The following is a 12,477-nucleotide window of genomic DNA, read 5'->3' on the forward strand; positions in this document are numbered from 1 at the left end:
AACGAACGCACCACTGTAATTGAGGATTTCATCGCGAACAAGGAGACACGTTGTCATTAATACACACATCTCGTTGGTTTAAGGCTGAGTATAAGTATAACTTAAGACCGTGCATTTCTTTGTTTGTTTTGAAGGTTTTGTGTCAAGTTTTGGGACTGGGTGAATTTTGGACTTCGTTTTGTTGTACATGTTAGGCCGATACTTTCACGTCTTACCTCTTAATGGATACCCATTATGATACTGCATTACTCTTTCTGTATAATCGCCATAAAATTGGCAAACAAAAAAATCTGTTGAGACGAATATTTTTTTGAATTTTAAGCAAGTGTACGGTTTCGCATTTTTGATGATGACAATTTCCATAAAGCATTAGGCCTAGTAACACTGCAGAACACCACAGTAGCGCACGATGTGTCACAAACACACGGTGAACAAAGACACGCAGACTCACTGACGTTACGCGTTAAAATAACATCAATCACCCGTATTTTCCCACATGGTTTTTATTTATTGTTTGCAAAACACACTGAGAACTATGTACAAAAACCATTATATCAGCATACAATTTAACCAAACGTCAGCTTAATTTCCATTCCAAATCTTAACGCGAGCTAGCACCCCGGCGGCGTGTACGGCCACACACAATGGTAGATTTCAATCATGTTACTCCTTGTTCAGACTACGGCGAGTAACAAGCCCGTGTAGGTTTTGGGACTTCGCCCGGGTATAGCAGAAATGCCCCGGGCTACCTCAATGAGCTTCGTGACGACCACAACTTCGGCAAGGCTTTTTTTTGTGTTGCTTAGAAAAACCCCTCTGAATGCTTCTCCAACCTCACGCCTGAGGTCTAGATTGGCCCGGTTACTAGAATGTCATTGACATTCCTTGGTCGAACTTTTCGAGCAGTTCCAATCATGCTTCGCATTGAACGAAGAATGAAGAACCAGATAAGATGTTCCATATAAAAGTAAAAAGCGGTTTTTTTGTGCGGAAGTTAATATCAGGATGAAACCGAAACGGATACAGCAACAACACTTGAGGCCATACCACAACAGCACTGGGATGTTCTGAAAGATAAACACCCGCCAGGAAAAGTGGATATGTTCCTCACTGTAGCTTCAAGATTTCGAAAGTTTGCTGTATTTTCTAATCAAGCAAATTTTTTTTTAAGTTACCAAAGCAAAAGAAGCAAATTGCTCAAACTGTGCCTAAACGCTAACTCACCATAACTCATCTGCTGTCTATTGTCACACAGGTGTATAGGCCCTATAGGCCTATCCCACAACCCCTACGGAAATTGACCGAACCGCAGACTCACTTGCTCGTAATTTCGATGAAAATTGATTTTAAATTGGAAAAGGGCCCTACCGCTTTTGCGCCCGCTCACGGCATGTCAGTCAACACCATCTAACATCTTGACGCACGGGGGAAAAGAACTAAAATGCATGCACTCCAAACCATGCTTGGAATATGGAGCCGGAGGTAAATTAATGTTAACGGCAGAAATTTGGAAATAAATCAGTAATGAAGTTTTGCGACGAAAAAGTTTGCAAGTTAAAGTTGACTGTTGATCACCTTGTCAATTACATTATATACGGAGACTTTGGAAATGTCCTGTGTATACGAAGTTTGGACGCCATTTACCTGAAGAAAAGTGTACTTGTAATTAATGATGGTCGAAGTGGCTTCGTGCGCTCACAGACTGTTTCACCTGTGCCAATATTATAGCACCGCATTCTTGAGATTCAGTTGTGACGGGCAATCACTTATTACCAGGGTGTGAATATTATTCCTGCAATCAAAGTTGACAGAGATAATAATTTACGATATGCCGCTGTGAATCTTGGGGTATAAGGTGTTATGTTTTGCGCCGCACTTTGAAGTCAAAGTCAAAGTAAGGTTTATTTCTATAAGGTAGAAAAATATCAATTCAATGACAAAATCACTTAGATCAACAACAGGGAAGTCAAAAGTAACTTCCGTTGAGACTTCGTACGCCGATCGCCTGCCGCGCTCCCTAATAATATTCACAATACATATTGCGCCTACGCCATCTTATAAGCCTGAGGTTAGCGCCTTGTTAAACTCTGCATTATTATGCATGCATGTTAATGAATATAGTGTGCGCTTAATTATTGCAATGCATTCACCTTACAATAAATGGCATAGGCCTGTACCAACAGGTACGACTGCCTGCATACTGGCCTAGGATATGGAAACAAAATATCTTCTGCATTAACTTTTTGAACGCTATAAACAAAACCAATATGGCGATATAGCTTGAAGGCGCCGAATGATATTCCTCTGCCCCCTTCGGTAAACTCATTCATAAGTTCCCCTTGTCCTTCCTCAGGTACGAAGTTTTCTACTTCCAGCACCTGCAGCTGGATCTCATCACTCAGCGCCTATGATATGAAACGCTTCCGCTCAGCAGAAGACCTTGGAAACTGCTTTATTTCATTACAGGTAGGGGATGTTTGCCAATCTAGCCATAATTATTTTAGAATCATGATATTGCCGTGACATTTTTATACTCATGCACGTTTAGTAGAGTGCTTAGGACTGCATCCGGCAGGTGCACTTTTAGTACATGAACATCCACAGGATCCACAGTATCCACACTCTTAAAAACTGGCTTGAAGCCAGTTTGATAAGAATAGCTATAGGTGTCGGGAAGTAAATAGCCTGCACCTTAACTTTGTTACTCTGTAAAACCACACGGTTAAATATCCTCCTTTGCTGTACTTTTTCTGAAACCAAACCAAGTGTCTGGAACGCTAGACGCTGCATGTACTCGCGCCAAGACAAAGAGAACGGTCTTGAAAAAAACCCTATAACCTGCTTAGTCCTTGTACACGCTAAAATTACTCAACAAAGGTGAAAGAACCACGCAAATGATCGTTGACGGAGACAGCGTTTCATCGCTTGATGGTCTGGTTCTTGCATGCGATGTCACGGTGGAAACGTGTCATCACCGGATGTGTTGTGCCGCAAGACACCTCGGTCCTCAAGGCTTCCTACGGCAAGGACTCCGCTAAAACACAGCAACAGCCGACTAAGGGAGGACACGGCAATTGAGGTTACCTTTTGTTCTTGGGACAAAATTTGTGGTTCTCAAGAGACATTCCCACAGATGGGCCTGAAGTGGATGTGGCTTCTTACAAGATTATTTCTGGCATCCAGAGATGAGTTGCAACAATTTGTTTGCTAATGGGAATGTGCTGCACAAATTTTCGAGAGGGTTGCCTTAAATTTAGACTACACATGAATACGAGATATTTTGAAAAGAGATGACATCTCAATTTGTTGAGGCCTGATGAGTGCATGACGCTTGGAGCATCTGCTTCTAACAAAAATGAATCATTATAATACTTCAAGCCTCATTCTTGTTCAAATCAAATAAAACGAAATCAGCGACTTTCTTATGACACACTAAACTTTAAACATCCAACGTAAAATTGTTCTTGTATGATTGACATGGAAATAATATTCACGAAAGCATAGGGCTATCAAGGATAGTCGGAAGAAACGATGGCAGTTTAGTGAATCACCGATGAAAAAAAGAATATGAAATTTGAAAAAAAAACAAAACATTTTGGTAGACAAACTTTGAAGGTTGCGGTGAGTCATCGGGAAAATCGTGCATGAAAACATCAGTTTTTCAAAAAATGGACTGATGGAGCACCTTTCAGAAAGACCGGTGGCATATTTTCCCCAGAGAAATGTGGACGTTTACTGCTTTCGGAAACAGAGGGGCCAAGAATCACGGAATCGCAGCAAACTGTCCGTGGCAGACAAGACAGACGTGTGCCGGCCAAAGCAAGCTGGAGCCCCCGTGGATTCGCGTAAACGTCGCCGCCTATCAACTCACGAATCGGTCACTAAAAAATTATCGTCTGGGTCTAACACGGTCATCGCCGCAGTTCAGAAGTTAATTCGGTCATAGATGGGGGTCGCGCATGTTTCATTTCAAGCCGCCAAAAAATGATGACCAACATCTTGAGATAATTTCAAACATGCGACATCGAAGTGAAACAGCGGGCCCAATGGGGCAACAGCATCCTCCAGGTCGGGGGCCTTTTATCCGTTTGGTCGGAGATCACAGACGTTTTCTTGGTTATTTGCGGCAATACACATTACATTATTTGTGGTGCATCCGGATCAAGTAAAATTTATGGGGGCACGTGCCGTCGTGCCCCCTCCCGCCGTGCCTATACCTATACGTCAGTGAACTTAAAATGAACTAAGAAGATGGTAGCAAGAAAACGACACAACTGCACGATTTAAGTATGACTGAGCATCAGCTGAGAAACGCGAAGTGATATGTTCAATTTGCAAGAAATATTCAAGTGCCCGATTTCGCTTAACGTGTACCAGAGATACTCCGTTGACAATCGACCGATAACGTTCGCGTAAAGCAAAAGAACCCATTTAAATGTAATCAAATGCATTTTGTAGAAAGTGTTGATAGGCCTGCATCCCATAGGCATAATCTGATACTCTCGATGATTTGAAGTAGCTAAACTTACGGATAAGATTAGGTAGCATTGTACTAGCGAATTGTGAACATGCCCCAATACATCAGCGCATGCGTGTTAAATGACCTACAGGGTGAGTAAAAAAAAAGGAAACCCAAAATACTAGGACCATTTTTGTAATGAAGTTCTGCATGTAGCACTTTCAAAAATCTATAGGATATGAAACCCCAATTAATAAGCTTTCTTTTAGTGCATGGATCATTCAAATCACTTATGTACTTTTCAAGTTACGGAATTTTAAAACACAAACACCGTTTTAAAGTTCTGTCCACGTATCACAAAAAAGGTAAGTGTTCTTTCAGCAAAACGAAAACAATTCACGTACATCCCTAGAACTTTAAAACTGTGGTTGTGTTCAAAATCCCGTAACTTGAAAAGCACATGAGTGATTTGAATGATTCCTGTACTAAAAGATATTAATTGGGCTTTCATATCCTAGATTTTGAAAGTGCTACATGCAGAACTTAATTCAAAAAATGGTCCTGCCATTTGGGTTTCCTCTTTTTTTTTTTTTTTTACTCACCCAGTATAATGCAAAATTACGTCATTAGATCGTGCCCGTTAGACTTTGACTGTTATTAGACAGTATTTATTCCCGCACCTGCATGATGCTTTTCAAAGTGAGTCATATAAAACCTATCTCCGGAAAGTTGGAGTGATGGAGCACTAGCCCGGAGCTATGCTCCGTTTTTTATAACAAGTCGTCCCCCGTTACAGCCCTGAGGAAGCTGCCAAAACTAACGGTCCGCCCTGGTATAAAACAAAATTGCATCGGCTTGGATAAAAGCTATACCTGTACTGACATACACGCGGTCCCTGTAGCTACCTCAGATAATGGGCGGGCTAATAAAGCTTATTACTGGCCGATTAAATCCGAATCTTGGGAGAAATTGACCGCATTTGACCCGTATATAGGTATTATTTTCTCTATCAGAGGTTGCTGGCCTACCTATAGCCTATTGGCGAGGTCCACAGATTCTCCCTCGACTGCTCCGGACCTTTCTAGACCCAATCACCCCAACGCCAACCCTTGGGACAATTTCATTGAAACTCTCTTTTGCCCTTTTCCCCCTAATTCTATCTGTGAACTTTGCGTTTTGGCATCAACTAATCCCATCTTTGCCCTTGTCAGAAACAGTTACACCAGCCTCGCAGTGGCTGGCTACGATACTCGTCGCGAACAAGTGAATAATGTCCGGGCAATAATTGAAATATCAACCACAATTCACCGCCCATAATTGAATCTGATCAGGAATGCAATTTCCGTCGGTCAGTGATACAAATTGCCTTTTCTCGGTCCATTTGCGACAGATGAGCAGCAGTTTGGCGAACTTTTAAGTTATTGTGAAACGTACAAAGGGACAATTCCAGCAGTATGGCGTGTTTGCATTCGGGGTATTCAGTGTGATTTGCATTATAACTTTGTGCAAATACATATTTATAAAGGTGTGAGACTCAAGCAAGCGCTCAAGCAAGCGCTCAAATAAGGCTAAAAAGTCACACACGCTGCATTCTATCTATGGGAAAGCATATTCAGCAGAATATAGTTCAAAATACAGTCACACATACCAAATTTGAGTCATAACGTCAGTTGGTGTCCTTGCTATTTCATTTGATAAATAAGGGAATTCCGATTTACCTAAACTTGACATTCAGTAAGTTAACAGGAACTTTGGTAGACCTATAATGTATCGCCTAATTTACTGGTATTACACCATTGTGCTGACAAGATTAGCGTGTTGCCAAACGGTAAGATGCACTTTCCGTTGCACAACACGTGATGTTGCCGTTAATTAAATAACCTTTACTGATTGAAACAAGCGAACACGTGTTTTCAAGTGTAAGGCCATGCTCCACATTGTACCAGACTGAAGTGCCAACTTTTTGATACCCACTTGATGATTGCATGAATAACCACCGTTTCCGAGCGCCATCTTAATTACCCTGCTCTTCCTTCCGTCTGTCCTGATATCTAGATCGTTTCTCCGAGAATTTGTACTGGTGATGTACAAATTTGACAACTTCAATTACCCCGAGCAGCTGTAATGTAAAGCAGGCAGTGCACAACATGACAAGGAATGGGGTCGATAAATTCAGTTGCCTAAATAAGTGGGAAATGAGAACCAATCTGCGGAAATGGGAGGATAGTCACACAGTAAATCTGTCAGTTGTGAGTGAGGGTTCCAATGCCCCCAGTTTGCCTGTACTTTATCACCGCTGGTATATTTTTAAGGTTCACTTTTAAACAGAACATAATACACCCCACAATTGGCCTGCTCTATATTTTGTGACCAAAACCTGGCTTACAAACCACAGATCTTGTGGTTATCGCGCCCAGACACGGACCCCACGTCAAAATCTCATTTCTAATTCTGTAACCAAATACAGATGTATACGCGGCTCTCAAAGGAGATGCGTGAAACTTTCCATGCATGGAAACTGACAAATAGCCTGCATTGGCGTCGTTTCTCTTTTTAGTTACATTTCAACGTGATTTACGTGCACGTGTATGCTGTGAGTGATTGATTGTTCTTGACTCATCTGTTCAAAAATTGCTCATGCAAACTCTAAACGTCTTCAAAATACTGACTGGTTTGCTTAGCTCTTGTGAGCTGTCACGAAATCTCGTATCTACTGAAACAACTCGAATAAGCCTTTTACTATAGATTCAATTCAGTCTTTCTTGGCCCGGACTTCAAATAACGTTGTCTTTCCTGATCTGAAGTTCCACCTTTTGCCATATGCCTCCTAGTCAAATCTGAAACATATTTTTTTTTCTTAAGAAAACAATTCCAGATAGTGTGACATTATATTTTATGAATTTCTTCTGGACGCCTGACTTTATTCCCAAAACGGTGAAATACTTGTCACTGTTGATTTACATCAAGCGTATTCAGTTCAAATCCCGGGAAAATAATAAGTTTTGACAAGTCGAGATAAGATCTGGCCGAAGGAAAGCTCAACGGTACTAATCCGTGTTTTCAAGGGGGAAACAAATCAAAAGTATCTTTCCAAAGAAAATCCTGCCTTTTCCCAGGACTCCGAGAAATGGATTTTAATCCCGAGCTGGCAGGGGCCGAGGTACCCTTTTCATTTCGCCCTACGCTCGAAGCATCTTGACGCATTAGAAAACGACACCAATTTCCTGAGTGGAACACTCTCACAATGCATTATAACCGAACACTCGGCATTACATTTCTCGCTAGCAATCATCTCTGTTTTTTCGTATAGCTCGCTGATATACATCAGCCTTAAGCGCAAAGACCTAACCTATGAATCAACCTGGATATCGGCCTCGTCTAGACTTTGCCAAGTCTCTGTTGGTCACGGTTTCCGTATTCCACAAAAAGGTCAGACATTATTTTGTTGTTTTTCTCGCAAACTGTTCTCAATCTCAGGCCTCCTTGTTTTTTTTTTTTAAATACAAAATGTACTCGTTCTCATCAATTACAACACATGAATTGTTTTACCGCACTGTCATATTACTGCGCGTGCTTTCTATTGTCACATCAGCAGGCATTGTTTTAATGAAATCCCATTATGTCTGTATCGACACGGTACAAAGTACACGGAGCCTGGGATTTCCCTTTAAACCCCCGGTGGAATACCTGCTCACCTCTGATAGATCGGGCCGCCATCCCCACCCAATTTGAGCACGGAACTCGGCAGCACTCATACTAATTGACCACGGAACTTAACGGTGCACCCCTGCACCTGTGTCGGGCTGGGGATTGGGCATTAGAACGCGCCCTATCAAGTCATAAGAGTGAGTACCAATGAGGGTCAAAACTACTTTCTATTCTGCTAGTCGAACGCCTTTGAAAAACAAACTGTCGAATTAAAACCTGAAAAAAATCCATCTCCACTAATTTTAGTCCAAAATTTAAAACTTCAATAAGAAAGTTAAAATCTTCAGCGAAAGGTTCATCCTGAGTTATTCTTCTTCGAAACTTTAACTGATAAAACATTCAGTAATTAAGACAAATGTTGAAACTACAAAAACGTTCAGTGAAACAAGTATGATGTCATTCGCTAACCTTTTGGCCAGCACTGTACGCTCTGAAAAGTATTTCTTTTGGCTGACCTTCTTTAAAAAAAACCACAACATAACCTGCAAAACTGCAACTTAACTAATGCAGGCTGTAGCTAATTAGCTCTGAACGACCTACAATTATTTCAAATGCTACAAAGCACGTATTTCTCATGATTAGTTTCCACACATCATACAGAATAAATGTTAAGCGGTTCTATTCTCCAAATTAATGAATCGAGAATCAATCTCATTCATTTTAATTGTTTAATACCGCTGAAATGATGCTTACATTTTCAGTGACTTGATTATAATAATGTATGGTGATATAAATGAGGACGATAAACTAATAAACAAATAAATATAAAGATAAAAATTACTTATGACTGGACGAGAGGACCCAACAGCAAATAATAAGTCTGACTACCGGGGGAAAGGAAGAGGCACCCGTGGGTGGGGAAAGCTTGAGCCAAAGGGTCACAAAGGAAAGCCAGGCTTACATGGCTTAGCCCAGATCTTTCCTGAGTGTCCCTTGATGAGAAGAGATAAGACAGTCAGAAGGAATACGCTGCCAGGTTGTAGAATCAAAGACTGACCTGCATACAAACAGTGCGACGGACTCGCAGACATTGTGATCTGCATAGATACACGTTAGCACGGTGGACAACCGTAACAAAGGGATATGAATTAAAGTCGGTTTCAAGAAAGCAAGTTTGTTTGATCATGGAAGAACCAATAGATGTTGGAATATGAGATGGACGAGGGGAAAGACTTTTTTTTTTTTTTTTACTGTGGATGACGTAAACGATTGAGAAAAAACAGGATCTTTCAGTCTTTTAAAAATGTCAAAATTTACTCTCAGCCGAGAGCAACTAAAAAGTGGGTCAATATAACTGTTTTTGTTATTCAAGATTGTTGACTAGAAAATAAGAACTCTAGAAGCTAGAACTATCGCCGTGTGTATAGAGAAAGCAGTTGTAATTTTGACTAAAATTCTGATGAGTGCCGGACTAAATACCTTAAAACTGCAGAGCTTCTAGCTCTATTTTTAAAGCATGATCTTGGCATCAAAGGGCATTGTACGCAAAGTAGCTGCCCGTTGACAAGAAAAGTACAGGACATACTCGTTATGTCGCCAGACAACATGGTAGTAGTTTTTGACAATCTAATTAGGGCACAATTACAGGGCGGATCTGGTCGCCATTAGTTGCGTGTCCGCGGTGTGTTTTTAGCTTCAGGACAGGGACACGGGCGATAGGCACAACGGCTATCAATTTATAAACATTTCATAGTAGGTATATAGTTAAATTATGTGATATAAGACCCAGAGTGACTACAGAAATAGCTGGTGCTAATTTGTTTCTGTTAATTTTGATGCAGGTTGATTTTACCAATTTGCAGGTTGAAAGCAGTGTTTACGTCTTAGTGTGCGCCTTGCTTTTGATTCCGAACAGCATAACACAGTGGACTTCTTTAATATATCTCTGGAAAAGTTTAGCCCAATACATCCCAAATCTGTATTCTGTCTAGTTTGCGGTTCGATCTGCCAGTCAATACCCCCTGAATACTCACAGAGGGTGGAGGAGTGGGACGATTGTACAGTGATTGTCAATGGCAACATTTTCTTCGTCAAGATGAACCAGGAATGACAAGTGCATATTGGGGCATCCAGAAATTAAGTTGGCTTGACTTTAATTTTAGACGAAAGATGACGAGTCGTATTTAAGCTGATATGAAACCGTTTCTTTTGATGGTAGTTAACTTGTTTCGTGTTTGCGTAACGCAGTGATTCTAAATAGTATTATTACGGTTACGAGTTGGTTGAAACTGCAAGTAAATAAAGGAGATGTTGGCTTTAAACTGGACAGAAAGTTCTGAGATACTTACGGACACATTCATTGGCTTCTTTGGTGGTTGCCCGTGCCCAGGGTCTGTCGTAATGGAACGGCTTGCACATCTCACACTCTGCTCCCGCTGTGTTGTGTTTGCAGTCGCAGACACGATTCCCGTCCCGGTCTTTGATGCACCGAGACGCGTGCCCGTTGCACTTGCACCGGCCACCGACGGAGAAGTCGGACACGGCGTAATAGTAGCTCTCTCGGATGGAGTCGTCTAACTCCTCGTCTCCCAGCGATGGCAAACGGTTGAAGATCACCTTGATATCCGTGGCTGTCACCCAGTCCTGCAGGACCGGGCTGTTGTCGAAATCGAAGGCGGAGGGGCGACCTTCCAAGGTGCTGAAGGCGACCCGTGAACCGGCCGCCGCTACCGACGTCAGGTCGGGGCTCTGGATGTCGCTACAGATGGCCTCCTGCTCGTTCTGCTTTGTAATCGCCGCATTCTTGGTCTTCCCGTAGACCTTTCGGCACTGGCTGGAGTAGTAGTGATACGGCTGCCACGTCTTGCCGTAATCCTGCGACTTGAGGACGGACAGGGAGTCCGGACGCAGAGAGCAGAATTCCAAGGAGATGTAGGTGAGCTCGTACAACTTCTCCAGCGCTAGGTGCAAAGTGACGTTGTGAGGGTTGGAGGTGAAGGGCTCCGACTGCCAACACGTCAGGTTATTGGGGTTGTGCAAGTCGGTAAGAAACTCCGGAGGATGTCTCCTCTTGGGCTGATTGGCGTCGCACACGAAGCAGTTCCGCTGTCGCTCACCTTCATCCCCGCTTGACAATGCGCAGAACCGACTGGGCGGCGTTCCACAGGTGCTTGACGCCTCCACGGGAACCCCAAACGCAGCGTTGACGAAATCGGGAACGCAGCGCCGGGGCTGACCGCCTGGCTCGCTGTAACACGGGTCGGGCTGATTCTGTTGAGCCGCGAACATGTTCAAATTCTGCGCGTCCGATCTGGCACACCACATCCCACTCAACATCACCGCCAACAAATACCGAAATCTAACAGCAAAATGCATTTTCGTAAAACCAATGCCGGTTTAACCGGTGTGTCTGATAATGTAACTGAAATAAAATCCACAGGGAATCGGTAATCTTATTTTAACGTTTGAAACTTCGAAGTTTGCGGCTGCAGCTCTGTCTGTTAATTACAAATACTGCCAGCGTCGAGTGCTGACCATAAGGTGTGAATCCGGCTTTCCCAAATTGACAAGTGCCGTGCTGCTCTGTGTAAACTTCAATGTGTACCCGGCACACACTGCCAGGTTCTTGAGTCGAGTCGACAGGCTTTTCACGCACCGCCAAACAAGGCAGAATGAGGGCACATTGAGAGATGTCGATGCGCCTCCTCTTTTCACGCCAATATTTGTCTTGCTCTCAACTCGAACAAATCCATCCCCAGCTTGTCTCATACAAATCCAACGATCCGGGGTTGAGCTGTGTTACCTGTACACACGCACGTGAACACGATCGTCTATTACTTCCTGTTTGTATTAAGCTCCACCGCAATATTGGCGTGTCAACTGCCGACTAAAGTGGGTTGTGTTCTGTCAACTGCATCGGGGAGTTGGGGTCGCGAAGAGAGAAAAAAACTCCAGAGGGTTTCCAAACGACCAGATGCACGCACACTGAACTACGCAAGAAGGCCGTGATTAGATATGTCTGATTGGCTTCTAATCGTTCTTGCTATACTAAACACGATCACCCCTTCCTTTTTGCTTGAAAGTGTTTTGGGGCGGTCCCCGATAAACAGAATATCACCAATTCAAGCAAATGAGTTCAACTTCGCACGTCAGCGCGCACAGCAACGATACTGCGCAAGCGTTAAACAGACCAATCAGAACGCCCAACCTACAAGTGCGCTGGATTCAGACATTACGCAGTGTGGTCTATGGTCAGTGGCACTGCAGTTGCATTCACAAAGTTCACTTCGGGTGTATGCTCACAGTCACAGCACCTGACTGTTCTATATTTCATGGACCTCACTAGCACTATGCAGACTTACTGGTTTATG

At 42.8% G+C, this 12,477-nt stretch overlaps 1 protein-coding gene across 3 annotated transcripts in view; it reads right to left on the bottom strand.

Annotated features, from left to right (window-relative positions):
- The window catches only part of LOC119734790 (netrin-1-like), a 73,525-nt gene extending 61,283 nt beyond the window's left edge, over window positions 1–12,242 (bottom strand). For 2 of the 3 annotated variants that reach the window (XM_038208348.1, XM_038208347.1), the window contains exon 1: window positions 10,456–12,241. In XM_038208348.1, coding sequence (XP_038064276.1) covers window positions 10,456–11,482 — 1,027 coding nt within the window. In that variant the 5' untranslated portion in view covers window positions 11,483–12,241. Of the gene's footprint in view, window positions 1–10,455 lie in introns of all 3 variants that reach the window. The other variant, XM_038208346.1, reaches the window with a different exon arrangement.
- Window positions 12,243–12,477: the final 235 nt, after the last annotated feature.

This window comes from Patiria miniata, unplaced genomic scaffold, assembly GCF_015706575.1.
Source record: "Patiria miniata isolate m_02_andy unplaced genomic scaffold, ASM1570657v1 HiC_scaffold_28, whole genome shotgun sequence".
Taxonomy (NCBI): domain Eukaryota; kingdom Metazoa; phylum Echinodermata; class Asteroidea; order Valvatida; family Asterinidae; genus Patiria; species Patiria miniata.